This window comes from Scomber scombrus, chromosome 4 (assembly GCF_963691925.1).
Source record: "Scomber scombrus chromosome 4, fScoSco1.1, whole genome shotgun sequence".
Lineage (NCBI taxonomy): Eukaryota > Metazoa > Chordata > Actinopteri > Scombriformes > Scombridae > Scomber > Scomber scombrus.
In genome coordinates this window covers 18,564,497-18,581,788 of record NC_084973.1, presented here as the reverse complement: position 1 = coordinate 18,581,788, position 17,292 = coordinate 18,564,497, and the positions used below count along the sequence as shown (strand labels likewise).

The following is a 17,292-nucleotide window of genomic DNA, read 5'->3' as shown; positions in this document are numbered from 1 at the left end:
GGCAGAACTACTTTACTTTTTTGTGTAAATAACAGAAAACATCACAAAAAACATCTGACATCATAATGATGTAGAAAAAACAATTTGTTTTACAGTCTCAGATTGAAAAAATGCATACACATGTTTAAATGACCAAGTGAATGCCGTATAGTGTAGATCACCTTGTGTGCATTATGTAATTGCCATAGAATTGAAATTTATTTGCGTAAATACTATGTTCCTTTACATGCTTTTACATGAGCTGATCAAGTGAGAAAGGCAAGCTTTGTCTTTGAATAAGCTCTTTACGAGTTTATACTGGTTCTCTTACATCACAGGATTAGATATGACTCAACACACTTCTCACTGTACTGAGACTGTTAGTCTGTGAGTGCTACAGTCAGGTATGAAAAAGGTAAATACAGAATTTGTACAGTTTAGTCTCAGTTTCACCACATGACCACTGATTATAGACACAGACACATGCTCACTCACCTTGGGCTGCTGGTATCTCTAGGATTGTGAAACCATTCAAGCAGCTTTGAGTCAGAGGCCACTCCAACTTTAACCATATAGGACTGCGGTTCCACCTTGAAGGCCCAATAGTGTCTAGAAAACAAGCAAATCAATTCTAATTTTTACTGCAGGAATGGATGTTTTCCATTTTTACTCATTCTGATTTGGCTAGGTGTATAAAATGGTCACATTGATCAACAAAGTGATTAGAGTTGGTAAAAATGATTCAACAAGTCCCTTCTGTGCTTCCTCTTCACTATAAAAGCAAGACAGTAATTTGCGCTGTGTAGAAGATCAAACATGCTGCTGGGCACAACTTCTTTGTGAGGCAGCACAGTGCTGTCAGTTTTTGGCATACCTTCCCTGAGAGATGCCTGTGTCCCCAATTATGTAGTCTAGCCCGATGTAGCTGCCCGTCTGCACGCGCTCTGCTGCAAGGAGGAAGGCCATGCCTGCTGCACTCTCCACGGTGTCCCGTCGTTTGTTTAGAATGAGACGCTCTGTGCTGAATCCACACTTGTCGCTGAACAGGAAACCAAAAGCTGTATGTGTAGAGATATGGGTAGATTTAGCCAAAGGATAGAGGACAGAAAAGTGGACAATACAAGGGAAGAGGGGGTGGAAGTGAAAGGGATAATGAAGAAGTCAGAAATCAGAAATGGTAAGAGAAAAAAAAAATCGAGTTAAGAGGAAAACAGATTTTTTTGATCACACACAAATTATGTCAAAGGCAACTTATTCTCTTTGTTATATGTTCAGGACTCGGTAAGTAACAACAGCTGACACATGGGGGCACTATAACACAATCTTATTAAATCCACAAAGACCAACTCTGCCTCCCATCAGCACCACAGAGAATAACAGCCTAATGAAACAATCCTCACTTCTCACGTGCAGCATTTATATTTCTCATCTGGATGCAATTGAATGCATTCTATAAATAGTTTATGGGCCAAAGGCCATGATTACCATAATCTAGGATACATGTAGGCTGACATAATTACGCTTGTTCACTCAACCATCCCATATAATCTGAGAACTACACTGGGGAAGACCAGTTCATTTGCATGTGTCCAGGGAAGTCCTTATTTTAACTAGGGCATGATAACGATAATAGTATAAGCCTTCCTACAGGGTAAACAGACAGCAATACAGCAGTTATATGCTGTTATGTAGCAGGGAAAGTGATTTTGTCAATATCAATCTTAAATGGAAGTTTGAATTCCGATACCAAAAGCAGGGTATACAGTGACAGGAATAAAAGCCAATTGGCTTTATTGTCTACATTTTGGGAAAACACAAGCTTGTATTTCTGTGATGATGGGAAATCTTAATCACACTTGTTTGTTTCTTTAAATATTTGAAATATTTTTGACAATCGGACCAGTAGCCATGGCCTCAAAAATTGTAATGGACACAACAAGCACATTATAAGCTGCTGAATGTGCCATACAGGCAGTGAAGGACCTCCTCACAGAAAGACTTTGTGAACATTGAGAAGCAAAAGTTCTAAGTTCTTCTATGTTGTAATGTCTTTACAGTGAGGGCTTGGATGAAAAAAAAGTTTCAACCTCCAACTGTGTCCACTCGTGCTCTGTTATGTGGCAGTGTGTGTATGTTTGTGTGTGAACACGTGCATGTTTTGTGCTCTGTTCTTCACCCTGGTCTGAAATTCCACCTCATTACTGACGCACAGTGAATCCATCCGCTCACTCTTACATGAACCACAGAGCACAGGAATGTGGAAGCTCCAATCACAACACAAATGACAATCCTTGCACAGGACACAAATCAAAGCACAGCCATATCAAATTGGGGAGTGACACATCACATTTGCATTTGTACAAATTACTGATTATGATGCAAACTCCTGCCAAGGGCAAGAGAAAAGGTGCTTTCTGAGAATAGACCGTGTCAAAATGTTACATTGCCACAGAAAACACCTCCACAAACCCCAGATATTTCACATTTGTGTAAACTATGTGTAATCACTGCAAGCAGGGAGTGTGTGATGATTGCCAAGCAGAAACGGTTCAATGAATTCCATCTTAAAATGTCAGCGACAGATGCCACTGCAGGTTTCCTCTTCAAGCTCTCAAAAGTGTACAAGATGAACAACCCTCCACACACACAAGCTATATTGGTTTCAGTCATCTGAAACACAAAAGCCATCACACCATGGTGATCAACCAAACACCATTGTGCTTCATTACCTCTATTCATGCATGCTACAACAGAATTCAGAATTTAAACAGTGAGGCATCTGTCATCTGATAATCTTCCTAAAATCCAACACAATGCAAAATCTACTGAGACATGCTCTGGGAAGTAAAGGGGATAAGGGAGCTTAGTCATTGCTTTGGCCAAAAGAGGCAGAAAAAACATGGGCTGGTTCTCCAATAGCCAGGAGCTTAATCCTGTGCAAAACATTATAGATTTACTAATGTGCTTAATTAATGCATCAACAACAATTAACAGTTTAAATTGATTAAGCGCTTGAGAAAATCTGAAATATTTTGCTGCATTTCAAAAACTTACTCGGTGCAGGAGGTGTATGGAAGGTGACCTCAGGGCTGTAGGGGCTGAACATGGAGTTTCTGCAGCTTCGGACCCTGAAAGAGTACAAGCTGTCAGGCTCCAGGTCACACACCACAGTGCTGGGACCATACACCCTGTCTGTGGTTCTCCAGACCCCACTGTCCTCACCGTTCTCCTGAGCCGGAGACTGGCTCGGCCCACCAAGTCTAGAGGGGAAAAAAACATGGTCTGATCATTTAGATTTTTCAACCTCATTTATAGATATACACAATAATCCTCCATTCTTACAGTTATTGCTTGGTATGTTTGCACCCACCTGCGGTATTCAAGCATGTGGTGATCTGTAGGTAGATGGTCGTCAGACAGCCTCCAGCAGATTGCAGCCTCATTGTAGACTCTGCTTTGGGACAGGTCAATCAGCGGGGGGTCTGGGACTTTAGAAGAGAGGAGAGGGAAAAGAAAAGACGTGTAGGAAAGACCAGAAAGAGAATGATCAATAATAAGTCAAGAAAATCAGTCAGTAAAAAGTACACCAGATGGCAAGAGTCAACTCAGGACATCCTCCAACAAATGAATATGTAAAAGATACAGGAAAAACTATTGTAGGCATTAGCCAGATGCGACAGATCTGATGCATACATTGTGCACTACTTGTGTAAAGGAACTCCAGTAAAGTCCTTTTGTGTCTTAATCATGTTAAATACTGTACTTTAGCTCAATAACTAGGATTTAAGCAAATGAAGCAGTTTAAGCGTGGCAAAGATTAGATTTGCCGGGAACAGGACTATCCACTCGCAACAATGGACAACGAGACTGTCTTGCATAATGGAGCCTGTTAAGAGGTTTTCACATATAGACTTAACTGCCAGGAAATGCACTTGGTAAAAAGCACCACCAACACCCTCCCACTTTACTTCTCCCACTTCTTGAACATGGGTGCTTCCGACCACTTTACACCACTTTCCCCTAATTCATTCCTCTTTACATTGTCTTCCTCTCCTCTTACTGGTTGTACATAACTCATTTTAGATTCATCTACATACCGAAACCACACTTTCCATCCATCCTCTCATTTATGTTAGCAGCACTTGCTCTGTGATGATTTCTCTTACCTTACAACTTAGTCTTCTCTGAAGCCCCTTTTTTTTGTCCCCAGAAACAGAATCATATTATTTTAACCATGTGGGTCACTGTCTTTGACTGCAAGATCAAAGCATGCTCTACACACTTCTATCCCTCCCTCTGTGAATCCCCATCCTCATCTATCACTCCACTTTCTAGTTTCTCCATCTTTCCTAATCCCTTGCCTAAATCCATTTACCCCAACAGAGAGATTCCCCTCTCTGACCAGTATCACCAATGCCATTTAGCTTTCTGATCCTCCAAAGTCAGTCCACTAATCCTTACTCTCCAACGTCTGTCTCTCCCTGGCGCTGCTCTCCTTCATGAGCTTGTGTCCTTATTTCATGCGCAACTACACTGATGTATCTGCAATACAGTACATTAGCAGCATCACAGAGATTGTATATAAAAAGGAAACATTCATTAGATTTCCCTATTTCTATTGCTATGCATGAAGTAGTCAAATAAGAGCTGCAGAAATTAGCTGATTAACTGATTAGTCAATATAAAGAAATCAACTATTTTGATACATTTGGAATAATTTTAGATTCAATGCATCTGAATGATCTGATTGCAGCTTCTCAAATTTTAGTATTTTCTGGTTTATTTAGTCTTTGGGAAACACTGATTGACATTTTTCACATTGTATAGACCCAACAGCTAACCGAGAAAATAATCAGATGAATCGATAATTAAATTAATAGTTAGTTGCAGTCTTATATAAAATGTACATGGAATTAGACATCTAGTCCAACCCTCATTATGGATGTAGATACCTTATTTATACTTTGTGATGATCAACTGTTACTGTCTTTTATAAAAATAAAAATAAATATCCCATCACAACCACCTTTCTATTTATCATCTATACATCCACCCCTTACTCAGTTTGGATGGATGGTAACCAAGAAAAAGAATTAGTATTCATGTCAAATGTGATTTACTGTTTTTAACACATCCTAATAAACCAACAAGCAGCTACACTAACAAATAAGGCTTCGTGTTTTTTGGCTGTTTCCAACAGATGGACCAACAGGCAAAGACAAAATGGGGCAGTCAGCCATCCAACACAGCAGGCAGCAGGTCCCCGAGTTCAGCAACTCAGAAAAACAACAGAAAAAACAACACTATTGATCACTATACAGTTCAGGCTGCTGCCAGACAGACTGACACTGTGGCCAAGTTAAACTGCAGGGAGCAGCTTCCTCCTGAGTCCATTTTCATTCTACAGTTCCCTCTACAAATGTGAGACGACTAAATTGCCGCCTTAGCATCTGCTCACTACTCTTTATCCTATACTCATATCTATATGGAGGAAGTTTACAATTTTCAGTTAGTGTTTTAATTCAGTAAAGAGGGGCTTTGTTCTCATCCTGACATTTTGAGGAAACTCCAATTTGAAATGGACATTTACACTAAACAACACATTCTTTCACAGCTTCTTGAGGAGCGGAGCATGGGGTCAAAATCCACAGCACCGCCACAGCTGGGTCAGGATGGAGGAGCACAAACATGGTGTTGTCTGTGTTCTTGAGTCATCTCTTCATCTCTTGGAGAAGCTATATGCAAAGAGCAAAATCCAATACATACAGGAGGACTGTCTCTCATATTCAGGACCTGATAGTGGGACACTAATTTCTGTTTTTCTCTGATGTTTAAGTAGAGTAAAAGACTTCTTGAGGATCTATCATCATATATGATAGAAACATCTTTACAATCAGCTGAGACGCAGATTTAAATGAGCCTTGCTCAGGAAGTGTTTTATTCCCCAAATACCTTAATAGCTAAACATAAATGGAATTCAGTTTCCAGTTTTCAGCTGTAGGATGGATAGGAACTAAGTTGTACACTGTAAAAAGGGCTTAGGGGCACTATCCACTGACGCTGGAATGATTTTTCACTGCCAAGACTTCAATTAAATTACTGCAGCATATTAATGCCCCTGCAGCTTCTTTTTCTCTCCAAGCTCAGGCTAAGAGCATCATTAACTCCCGCAGGCAACTTAGATTAAAGACACACATCAATACGACCGCCACCTAACTGCTGCATGCAGCACTTTCCCCAAAAGGATGAAGCAGTGATTCGATTAGGATACATTTTAATAGTACAGGTATTATATGGAAATTGATGTCTAAATAGGCATTATGCACACTTTACAGTGACAGCCTAAGATGGAGCATGAATAAATTATTGCTTCTGTTTTCTTCAAAACCTGCAGACAAACACCATCACAGTCATGGAAACAGCAGCATCAATTATTGAGTTTTCTATAAAAAGGTGAAACCAGATTACTTTCCTCTAATCCTCTTCCACAACTTTCAATAAATTGCTCAGTTTTCTGGATGTTTCATACAATGCACAGTCATCCCTGCACAATGTAATCTAGTGATGCTTAGTAACATTCCTTATTTTCACTTTCGTTCTTATGAATGTCCTTCTTCTCTTTGGTTTATCCCAATAATTGCTGCTCCAATTAACAAATTTGGCCAGAGGGGTCTTCAAAAATAATTGTTCACCCATCTGTAAAACGGGACTTCACTTATAGGCTAGAAAATAAGTTTTATCCATTTGTAAGTATCCATCATTCTTGACCAAAACAGCCTTCAAATCAGTTCTTTACCTGTATTACATTTCATTTTTTGATCATTAACCAGCTCCATTTGATAAGCGGCCCAATTCTTTTCCACCGGTTCGTTAGTCTAGACGGAGCCGAGATAAATTTCACATCACTGATTTTAAACAAGCCAACACGGTTGCTGTCCAGTGTAGCAACAAAAGCCCCAAGCCACAAACTCGTGTCACTCCCAGCTTTGTTTGTCACCAACGGACACTCAGACAACTGTCTGTTGTTTAGTTGCAACCACTTGAGGGATAATAACTCTGCACCGAAGAGACCTCAGCTGTGTTTGCAATGTCAGCGATGTTTAATCCCTCCATTTTATTTATTTTTTTAAATGTTAATGTCCGGAAGCACAGCTGCTACTGAAGACGAAAAAGGTTTCGCTTTTTACTGACACTGACCAGCTTGTCATTTAAAAAGGGGCTGCTCTCACTTTTCAGGAAGCCCTTAAAACACCAGTCAGTTGCCATTGGCTAACTGTTACTGAAAGAACTGTCACAACTAACAATGATATTCAGTCAGTGACACACATTATGTTGTCAGGTTAGACACAAGTCAGACCACAGGCATTTAAAATAAGCCTCAACCAAATGTCAGTAACTGTCACTCAATGATCTGCTCACTCTCTTACATGTCGTACACACCAACAATCCTATTATTATGCAATTAGGGCAGGAATGTGAATACTTTAATATAATAGAATAATTTAGGCCAACGTAAACATCACATTCTGGTTAATTTAATGCAAAAATGTATTTTCATCTTTAGCCTTATACAAGTAGTGCTAATCTCAGTTTTGACCAAATTTTGCAAGGCATGCTGCAATCCTGCTGCTTTAGAATACATGTCCCAAAGATATCACCTTGTAAAGCACTGATGACGTTCTTTCATTGACTCTCTGATATCTTCCTTATTTAGATATTTTGTGAGGCTGCTGAGTCATCAGCAGAGATTTAACCTTTGCTCTTTTTTATAGACGCTTTTATTGACAATTTGTTTTCTCTGTTATTGATATGTCTGATAACATTTTTAAACCAACTTCAGTTCTTAATGGATGTTTGAGATTCTTGAAATAAATTTAAGACTGATTCTGAAAAAAACAAAGTTTGAATTGTAAAAATGATTGTGTATGCACTCTTACAGTTGAAGGTTATGCTGCAATATCATCAGGTACATGTATATTCCTGGCCAAGTAGCACAGTCTACTATAACTATAACTCATCCATATTTATTGACTTCAGTAGGAAAACGGCTGAATATCAGTGCAGTCACAGAGGTGTGTTCCTACTGCTGGGAAACCACTTCCTGAACAGTCTGTTAAAGAATAAGCTTTTGTAAATCAGCAGACCAGAAAAAAAAAATCTTCAAAAGAGCAGCAAAATCCACTGCAAGCGTATCCAGGGTTAGACCTGTTTATCCAATTTAGCTGTGCACAGATGACCTCTGACCTCTTAGCACAGCCCAGTTCACAGGATTGTGCATGTGATGACAAACAGCTTATTCTGACCATTCTGTCTTTCTTTTTTTTTTGTTAAAGAATAAACCTATTTGGTTAGTTTACTTTTTGAACTGGAAATGTTCTGTGCTGTCTGGCCAAGCGTTGCCATGGTCTAGAGGACACATGAACAAAGACTGTCTTCATCCTCCGATATGAATAGAAGCAGAAAATGTCAACATATTTTCCTGACATGAACTAATGGTCACTTTTTCTAGTCACGGTCACTGCAGTTTGTCCTTCAATACATTGGAATCTTCAACAAAACGCATGTTAGTTTTCATCTCACACCATTTCATTTAAATAAATTGGTTGTACCTCCACCAAAGCACATCTCTTTCAACAGAGTCTCTTCTCTGGATGTGTTCAGCACAAACTCATCAAAGCAGGGGTCAGCTGAGGGGTGGAAAGTCCTCAGAGACTCTGTGGCCTTCTGGATTCTGAAAACATACATTTAAGAAATAAAATGATGAAATGGATATCAACCTGCAGCAGGGTGCAAAGTTCACTCTTTGTTCACACACAGGCTAAATCGCTAGTGAATGTCCAAATTTCACCCACCACTTTTTACCAGCATTTGGTTAATGGCAGCATGAACTTTTGAGATCTCATTATAAAATGAAGGGAGCAGAAATGTACTATCGTAGCTGACATGTTCAAAACATAATTTCAAACCTTAAGAGGAGCTATTATCTTATTGCTGCCCTAAAATCTTATTGCTGCCCTAAAATTGTATTCAATTATATGAGGCATAGTCCACTATATTTTTCATCAACCTTGTACTCTGAGGTCTTCTCAGGTGTTGGTGTCTATATTTATATTGAGCTGCAAAAGTAAAAATAAAAACAGGATTAAAAATCAAGATCTTATCAACAGGAAGGTACTGTACCAGCCACAGTATCATGTTCTTGAGAGTGAGAAGGTTCCCTGATTATCCAAAGCTGCTCATGGAGATCAATTAGTCAGCTTAGAGCAAAAGAAACTCCATCACACAGTGTTCACTGGACATTGCTGCTCAAGTCTTACCTTAACTGCCCTTGAGTTTGATAAGCTCTGTGCACGTGGCTTTGTATGTTTTAAACACCTGACACACCCTCGTTAACCGAACACATAATCAGATTGATGCTCTCAACGCTAAAATAAAACAGAGTGACTGCCACTTGTAAAATCCACCAGGAACCAATGCTAATGAAGTGCTGTGTGTCTGGACAACACAAATTAGTCATAACAGACTTCAGTCTTGAGCTTGTGAAATAATTAAGTTTAACATCTATAATTTGAGAATTGATTTTCATCAGATGATCATTACTAATTATTAATTTGATAGTTTACTGCAGTTTGCGAGGGTGATGGCTGTGAATAAGCATTACTGTGAGGCCTGGCTCAGATTCCTGTTAATATATTCAAAACAGAAATACAGCTTCACTGCACAGATTATTGTGATGCACAGGGTTTATCTCTAAATGTATTTGTGGTTAATGTTATTGGTGACTTCAGACACCCCTCTGTCAAAATGTCTTTTGTTTGATTTCTTTAAATAACAAAAGTCATCTTCAAAATATCATTACATTAGTATTGGTCAATGTTTTGAGTCAAAATATAATTAAAGGTTCTGTCTCGGATGTACCTGACATGCAGCTGCTTCGCAGTCTGTACAAAGCAGGACTGATCCGTCTCTTTAAGCACCTCCTGAGCGTAGCCCACCAGACCACTGTTCTCCAGCATGCCCTGGTACTCCTCCACCTAAGAAGGTTTTTTAAAGACATTACATTTTAGCATTTTGTTATTTCAATCATTAAACCAGACGCTTTATAGTGAACAGCATTTTCAAAAATAAAACGTGAAAAAACGAACAGTATGGTAAATAATGCAAACAGAAGACAGCCATTAAATTAAATTCAGTGCTTTCACTGCACTTATATACCTGGGTCTTGAGTTGGTCCAGGCGTCGGTTACGGGACTGTTCAATTGATCTCAGCATCTCTGATTTCCTCTCCTGCAGAGTCTCGAACAGACGCTCAAAGTGCTCATTGGCTTGACGCTCTGCTAGCTGGCCGTTTTCCTTTAAAAAAGGCCAGAATTTGTTTTCAATGTGTAGAAGACCAAATAAAATAATATTTCCCTCTATATGATTGTGATTTTGTTGTATTCAGCTTGCGGTTTAACAAAGGCTGGAGCTAAATGATCACAGTTAATTGTATTTGGATCAACATCACCTCCATCTATAAGGAATATTAATTGACATGGGTGCTTAAAAGTTATACGATAAAAAATGTCTTAAAAACAAGGGATAATCACAAACATAGCAACAGTCTCCATCAATCACACACACGCAAAATAGTAAAACGGGAGTATGATGTATGATGCAGTGTTTGTATTCTTGTATTTCCGTTCTCTACGCTACATTGTATTTTGATAGAGTTCTTGTCCATTTACTTGCACCTTGTGGCTTTTTCAAAAGCGCAAAACCCCTTTGGGAGTGGTCTGCTGCAAACATGTGCTGAATCAGGTCATTGCCTTGATGTTAACACTTCAACCATGACACATCAACGACACGTCAGCTATAATATTCTAATAAAATGTGCAGCTCTACAGTCATTGTTTGCTTTTATGTTCCAGCTTTTCCACTGAAAGAGGAACAAGCTCAGAGGCTGAAACCCATACGTGTTCAAGAGAAACCAGTAGGAAAATAGTGTGTCCTTGTTTCTGTGGTTTGCATACTGTTTGTTTAATGACCTGCCGTCAGCACAGAGTATGAAATTGTTCCTCAACTTAACAGACTGGTTTTACAATGATACTATACCAACACTAAAGACATACCCATCCACAGACATAACTGAGTAATATTTTAAGAGATTACAAAACAGTGATTATCCAACATGGTTAAGAAAGATTTTAAGATACTGTAATACAATTAATATAATTCTTCTTAGTGGGGTGTGTGTGTGTGTGTGTGTGTGTGTGTGTGTGTGTGTGTGTGTGTGTGTGTGTGTGTGTGTGTGTGTGTGTGTGTGTGTGTGTGTGTGTGTGTGTGTGTGTGTGTGTGTGTGTGTGTGTGTATGTGTATGTTGTGGTTGAAATGGGAACCTCAAAGAGACTAAAGAATGAAAGTGGTAAAAGAAAATATATGATACTTAGAACCTAAAACCGTTAACAAGTGGTTATGAGAAACAATTTTGCTTGACATGTAACTTTGAACCGGACAGTAAAAATTACTTTCATACTCGGGGACTAAAATAAAAAATACAGGGGAAAAGGCAATACTTTTTTAAATATTTGATGCGCTTTGGAGTAGAGTGAAAAAGGATGTTGGAGTTACAGCAGCATGAGTCAGCTCTCTCACCTCCGTCTGACTGATGAGCAGGTCAAGGTCAGTAATCTGAGTCCTGACTTGGTCCTCTTTGCTGATGAGGTAATGGATACTTTTGGCCAGCTTCTCCTGGTGAGAGAGAAGATCAGCAGTAAATGCAGTGAGTTTCAAAAAGTGTTAAAACACTGACGCACGTACACACACAGCAGTAAGACGACAAAAGGTCAGAGCTAACAAAACCGTCTCTGAGGGGATATATGCCATTAAATGTATAACAATTAAAAAGGTCAGAGATCAATTTGTGAGTGTGCATTAATTCCCAAGCATAAGCTTCAGGTCTCACTCGAGTCATTTTCCTCTCATCTCACAGCATTTACAACTGCAGCTGCAACCTAAAGCATTTCCTGATGAAAACATCTGTGTGTCCTGTGTGACACAATGTGTGAGAGCATGTTTCAGTATGTGCAGGATGTCAAGCAGAATTCAATATACTAACAATGTCCTGCATAACAATAATCGCATTACTGTTCTTCACAGCAACTGAAACCTGAACTACCACTTCCTGGCTGACGATGAGCTCCAGGGCTGCTGAGGGCATCTGATATGCTTTCCTACAATTTGAGAATACAATGTACACAAAATCACATGGAAAAAAAGGTTTCATTGAATATTAAGCACCTCACTGTTAACACACCCACAGACCAAACGATTGAATTTCACACAGATTCTGCCTCGACGTGCTGAAGAACCTGCCACAGTGTTCATGCCCACAAGATCAAATTACTATTCGATACAGTATTTCACAGCCTATTCTGTTCAAAGTTTAATGTTTATTTGTGCTACCTAACACTATAACACAATTCCCTGACATTTTTTTTTCATATTAGTGAAAACAAACAGTCAAACTGATTTAAATTAATCCCCCTGAGTGGCAAAAATCAGATGACCACATGCAAGGCCAATTAGTTTGAAGCACATTAGGCAGCCTGAGTTTCAGTTTCCAAACAAACAGAGATTGATATCCGTTGTCGGGTGCATGCCAGCACAGGTACAGGTCACAGGTATAGGTACATTAATATTACAGGAGGAGATAAAAGAGTCAGGCAACAGTCACTGAGCGGTCAAAACAACAGTAGACCAGCTTTTAAATGTTTTTATTACACTTTAGCTATGATCCAACACTAGTCCCACTTAAGAGGAAGATATTACTCATCGAAAGGCTTTGAGGCTATTATATGTAGATCTGTAAATCTAGTCACCAGGTTGAACTACTGAGAGTGAATCAGCCTTGAAGAGCTCCACATGCAGCCCAAAAACTTCAAATAGAGATTTAGCATCATATGATGGTCATAATACACTTTGTAGCAGCTGTAATTTGCTCTATAAAACTTAATTGGGAAAGGAAAAAGCCTTGCAAAGTAAAGTTTAAAACCTACTGAATATCTCCACAAAAATTGTAGTTATCAGTAAATTTAGCATAAGATATAACTGTGGGCCCTTTGCTTGGTCTCAACTCCATTTCAAGTCTTTGTTAAGTTTGCTATTGTGTGCAGGCTCAGTTTAATCCTTGTTATCATAAGTCAGTATTGTGTAAGGCTCCAAAATACTCATTTGTCGCTGCAGATAACACCGAAGCAAATTCCAGTGTATTCAACTGACAAACTCCAATGCGGGGGGCATGCACACACAAGTAGCCAAATCATCTTCTCTGAAATAGTAACAGTGTGTGAATTTGGTACCTTGAGGATCTTGTAGGCACTGCTCATGGAGGTGACTTTGTGGTTGGCATGGGATCCTCCCAGCTTGCAGAGGTGACACACGGGCCGTTTGCAGACTTCACAGTACATGTTCACCTTCTCCATCTCATGCTCTGGACACATGAGCACCTGGGATATTTAACAGAGCAACATTTAGCTGTTAAAAAGAATCATAACACTGCAGTGGTTAAGCACAGATTACTGCATGTTGGTTCAGTGATCAAAAACTAGCTGAAGTGACACAGGAACCTGACCTATACTATACTATAAAAAGCCTTTTAGACAGCTCTGCTAGCCATTTCCTGAAGTGTCTTAAAATAGAAGTTAAATTCCGGTCATTTTTACAGCCAAGATCCTCATCAGCATTTATCTAAGACAGTAGTGAGTTGTTTGATAAACAAAGAAAGGAAGGCGAAAAGCAATGTATTGACAAATCTTAATACCAAATATTATCATTTAAAAAGGGTTTTAAAATGTGTTTCAGATATCTTATCTCAAGTGGACAACCGAGCCACACTGCCGTTCACACCTGTGTCTATCGTGTGTCTCTCAGTTGTCCAGCTGACCACTTGTGTTAAGATTTTGTTGTTGCTTACGCCACTTCTGCCGAAGTCAAAGGCCCTGCACACAGTTACTACATCAGTGTGTCGGACAGGTAAGCTAAGAAAACAAAAACATTTCAAGAATACATGTACGGGCTATTCCAATATTTGAGATTGGCAGGGCAAAGCCATTTGGTGTTGGCGAGCTGCCACCAAAACTACCACCACATCCTGCACTACGTATTTTCCTGTTACATCCTTGTCTGGGACGCATCAGGACACATTAGCATTTACACTATAAATCATATGTGGTATTTACACTTGTACTTAGCTATGAACAGTTGTGATTTGATTGCCCAAGATGCATTTTAAAACCAAGTGTACACAGGGCCTTTAAGGTCAGTTGGAGGGGTTAACTTCATTATCTCACAATCAGTTAGTCACTAGATGGCTCAAAATGGCTGATTTCCAATCAGCAAAGGTGCAGCGAAGATCAATACATTAAACTGAAATGCTTATGTTTATGATTAAATGCTCATTTAGTCAAATGTCTCCACTTTAATTTGATTAATTAGTGGGCCAACATCCATGAATGAGAGGCACTCATGACCATCAATTCATGATCAACAAAGACTAAGGAGACTCTGAAAGAGACAGACTTTCCAGATTGATTTGATTCCTATTCAAGTATTTCCCATAAATTCAACCTTTTAAAGACTGACCAATGATCAATCCATACAGACTACTGTCGTTAACTCGTGCAACATCTTATCTCCTGAGTGTTGTTCACAGTCCAACTGATAAACAATTCTGCTTGGGTCTGTTTTAGAAATAACAGATAAATAGAGAAAAAAAAATACATTGTTCTACCGGGAGTGACTGTACTTGCCTTGGGCCTAAAGTTTGTGGTGGGGCCGACGTACTCATGCTGGGCTTTAGGTGTGCCCCAGGGGTGGTGGAGTTTGAAGCATTCGTTACAGTAGCTAGCCTTGCAGTCCATGCAGCTCTTGGTAGCCTCCTGCTGCTGTGGAGGCTTACAGATGTTACACATGATGGCGATAGCTGCGCGGGCTGCCTGGCGGTAGCGCTCCACGATGCTCTCCAGGGTAAAGTTGCGGAAGAGCATACTGATGCCGCGTTCACCTAGGTCAATGTCATGCTGGCAGCCCGGGCATGCGATCGTAGTGACACGAGGCGTCACAGATCCTCTGCGCCACCCCGGGGATGAGATGGAGCCTGGAGGAGGGGTGAGGCAGACAAGCTAAAGTGAGAAAAGATTGTGTAATATAGACTCATAGCCCTGGGTCATCCAGTTTTAATTGTTGTCTGAGGCCCTACATGTGAACAAACCATGTCTTATCTTCCAGTTACACTGAATGAATAGTTTCCAAGAGAATCACAGAGCTAGGAAAAATATGTAGCTCCATTTGTGTTCAAAAGATTCTGGGCCGACCTTCACAAAAGTCGCATTACATCATTTTCACTGACTTGCCAAGTATGATCTTACGGCCAAAATTCCTTTGATAAAACTATTTGAAATTTTGATAACAAATCTGACAAATCAAGCCTTCACAAATAGGGCCTCAGCGTGTCTCTTCCCTTTGTGCTTTATTTCCAAGATGACCAGTTCTAGACATGGATGTATGTAGCCAAACCACAATACAGGCAATTCATCAAGCAGCTGTCATTCAGGGGGGGAAAAGTCGAGGAAGAGAGACCATCCAATAGCACTGGGGCAGATTGCGGGAGTGATGAGAGAGAGTCATGGGGGAGATGACATCCTTAAAGCTTATGGAGAACATACTGTATGAGAAAACCATTCAAAGTCATTCAACATTTACGAGAGGAGTGAAGAGCATTTACAAGTGCTGACAATGATCTGGACAAAGGAAACAATTCAATTTTCTAATGACGATGGATCGAGAGGAAAAAAACAAAAAAGATAGAATGGCACCACAGCATTTTTTTTACATCAAATAGTGTAAAAGAATTACACTGTGTGAAGTACAACTTTAAAAAAGGTTTTAAATTTAAATTTCAAGCAATTGAGCTTGAATATCACATGTCCAGTTCAACGAATCAACACTTATTTCCACATAACAAGCCTCTTAAAGCAACACTGCTTTCAAGAGTTTCTCACAACACTGTGCTTGTTATTAATGCAGCAGCATAATAACAAGTCGGCAACACAGTAACATGAGGTGGAAACAAGGGGAACTGTTACACAAAGTCACATCACAGACGCAAGCAGTGGGGACTGCAAAACACTGTCACCGCACACTTAAATAAAGCCAGCAAGTCACTACAAGGCAAAATGAATGACAAGAATATTGGTTCACGTTTTTGGGGGACAGGGGAAGTGAGGAGTGCTGGATTTATCTCGGATTGCAAGCCAGTATTTCCGCTTCGTTTCCGAGGACCTGAAAATTAAATCAAACACTCCTCAGGTAAGCCAAATACGGGGAAACCACTTCAAAAACAATACTTTGCAAAAAAAAAGTAGCAGCTGAGGGAAAAGCAGTGGCAGAACAGCAAACATAAAACATGTATGTGATATGTGTGGCCATGTGCAGGCCGTGTGATTGAGTGATGTGAGCAGAACTGGAGACTGTCAGTGCAGGTACGGTTTATTAACTAGGAGGTCAAATCTGTCTATAATCTGACTACAACTGAACAACTGGACTTCAGCAGCTAGTCCTCCGAATTCATAAATTAACATTGTGATGTGACATCATGATGAAGAACTGAGTGTGATGATGGTGATGAAGGTGACATGGTTTTGTTAGGATAAATTAATTAATTGGATGAAACGAGAGATCTGGCATAAAGTCTCGATGCTGAAATTAATGGACGACACACAGGACCAACCCTGCAGATGCAGTGCGTGCATGTAAGCGTTTATTGTGTATCATGTTGGGACATAACACATTGGCCAGCATTTTTTTGGTCAGTGGGTGTGCACCAACGAGAAGCTGACAGAAGATGCCTGCAGCAGAGTGTGTGTTTGTGTCGATGTTGCAGATCTGCTGAGGGAAGCAGAGTTGAAAGCAGAAACTGACGAGTCACTGCAGAGCTGCTATGCTCCAGTTGTGCAAAAAGGGGCTTGGTTTTTTCCTCCAAAACAAATATGCGGTTACAGTTTGGTGTTTGAACTGATTAACTGATTTGGAATTTCAATGTTTCAGTCAGTGGGTGAACAAAGGGATTTGTATGACTGTAATTTGTACATAAATCTAAGAATTAAAAAGGAAATCCAAGAAATATTGTCTAATTTCTTATGCAAATAAAAAATGTGAAAAGAATGTTAATATATTCTCAGTAAGGCTGAAAATCACTACATTTAAATTAACCTTCTAGTTTTAAAAAGGGATTTTATCAATGATCTATAGTGATAATAATGACACCACAAATGT

At 39.6% G+C, this 17,292-nt stretch overlaps 1 protein-coding gene across 4 annotated transcripts in view; it reads right to left on the bottom strand.

Moving 5' to 3' along the window:
- Positions 1-17,292, bottom strand: part of trim36 (tripartite motif containing 36) — a 31,015-nt gene that overhangs the window by 808 nt on the left and 12,915 nt on the right. For 3 of the 4 annotated variants that reach the window (XM_062417594.1, XM_062417595.1, XM_062417597.1), the window contains exons 3-12: positions 14,769-15,115; positions 13,320-13,466; positions 11,614-11,709; positions 10,195-10,332; positions 9,898-10,013; positions 8,589-8,710; positions 3,350-3,467; positions 3,034-3,239; positions 854-1,037; positions 475-588 (exon numbers count right to left, since the gene is read on the bottom strand). In XM_062417594.1, coding sequence (XP_062273578.1) covers positions 475-588; positions 854-1,037; positions 3,034-3,239; positions 3,350-3,467; positions 8,589-8,710; positions 9,898-10,013; positions 10,195-10,332; positions 11,614-11,709; positions 13,320-13,466; positions 14,769-15,115 — 1,588 coding nt within the window. Of the gene's footprint in view, positions 1-474; positions 589-853; positions 1,038-3,033; positions 3,240-3,349; positions 3,468-8,588; positions 8,711-9,897; positions 10,014-10,194; positions 10,333-11,613; positions 11,710-13,319; positions 13,467-14,768; positions 15,116-16,218; positions 16,300-17,292 lie in introns of all 4 variants that reach the window. The other variant, XM_062417593.1, reaches the window with a different exon arrangement.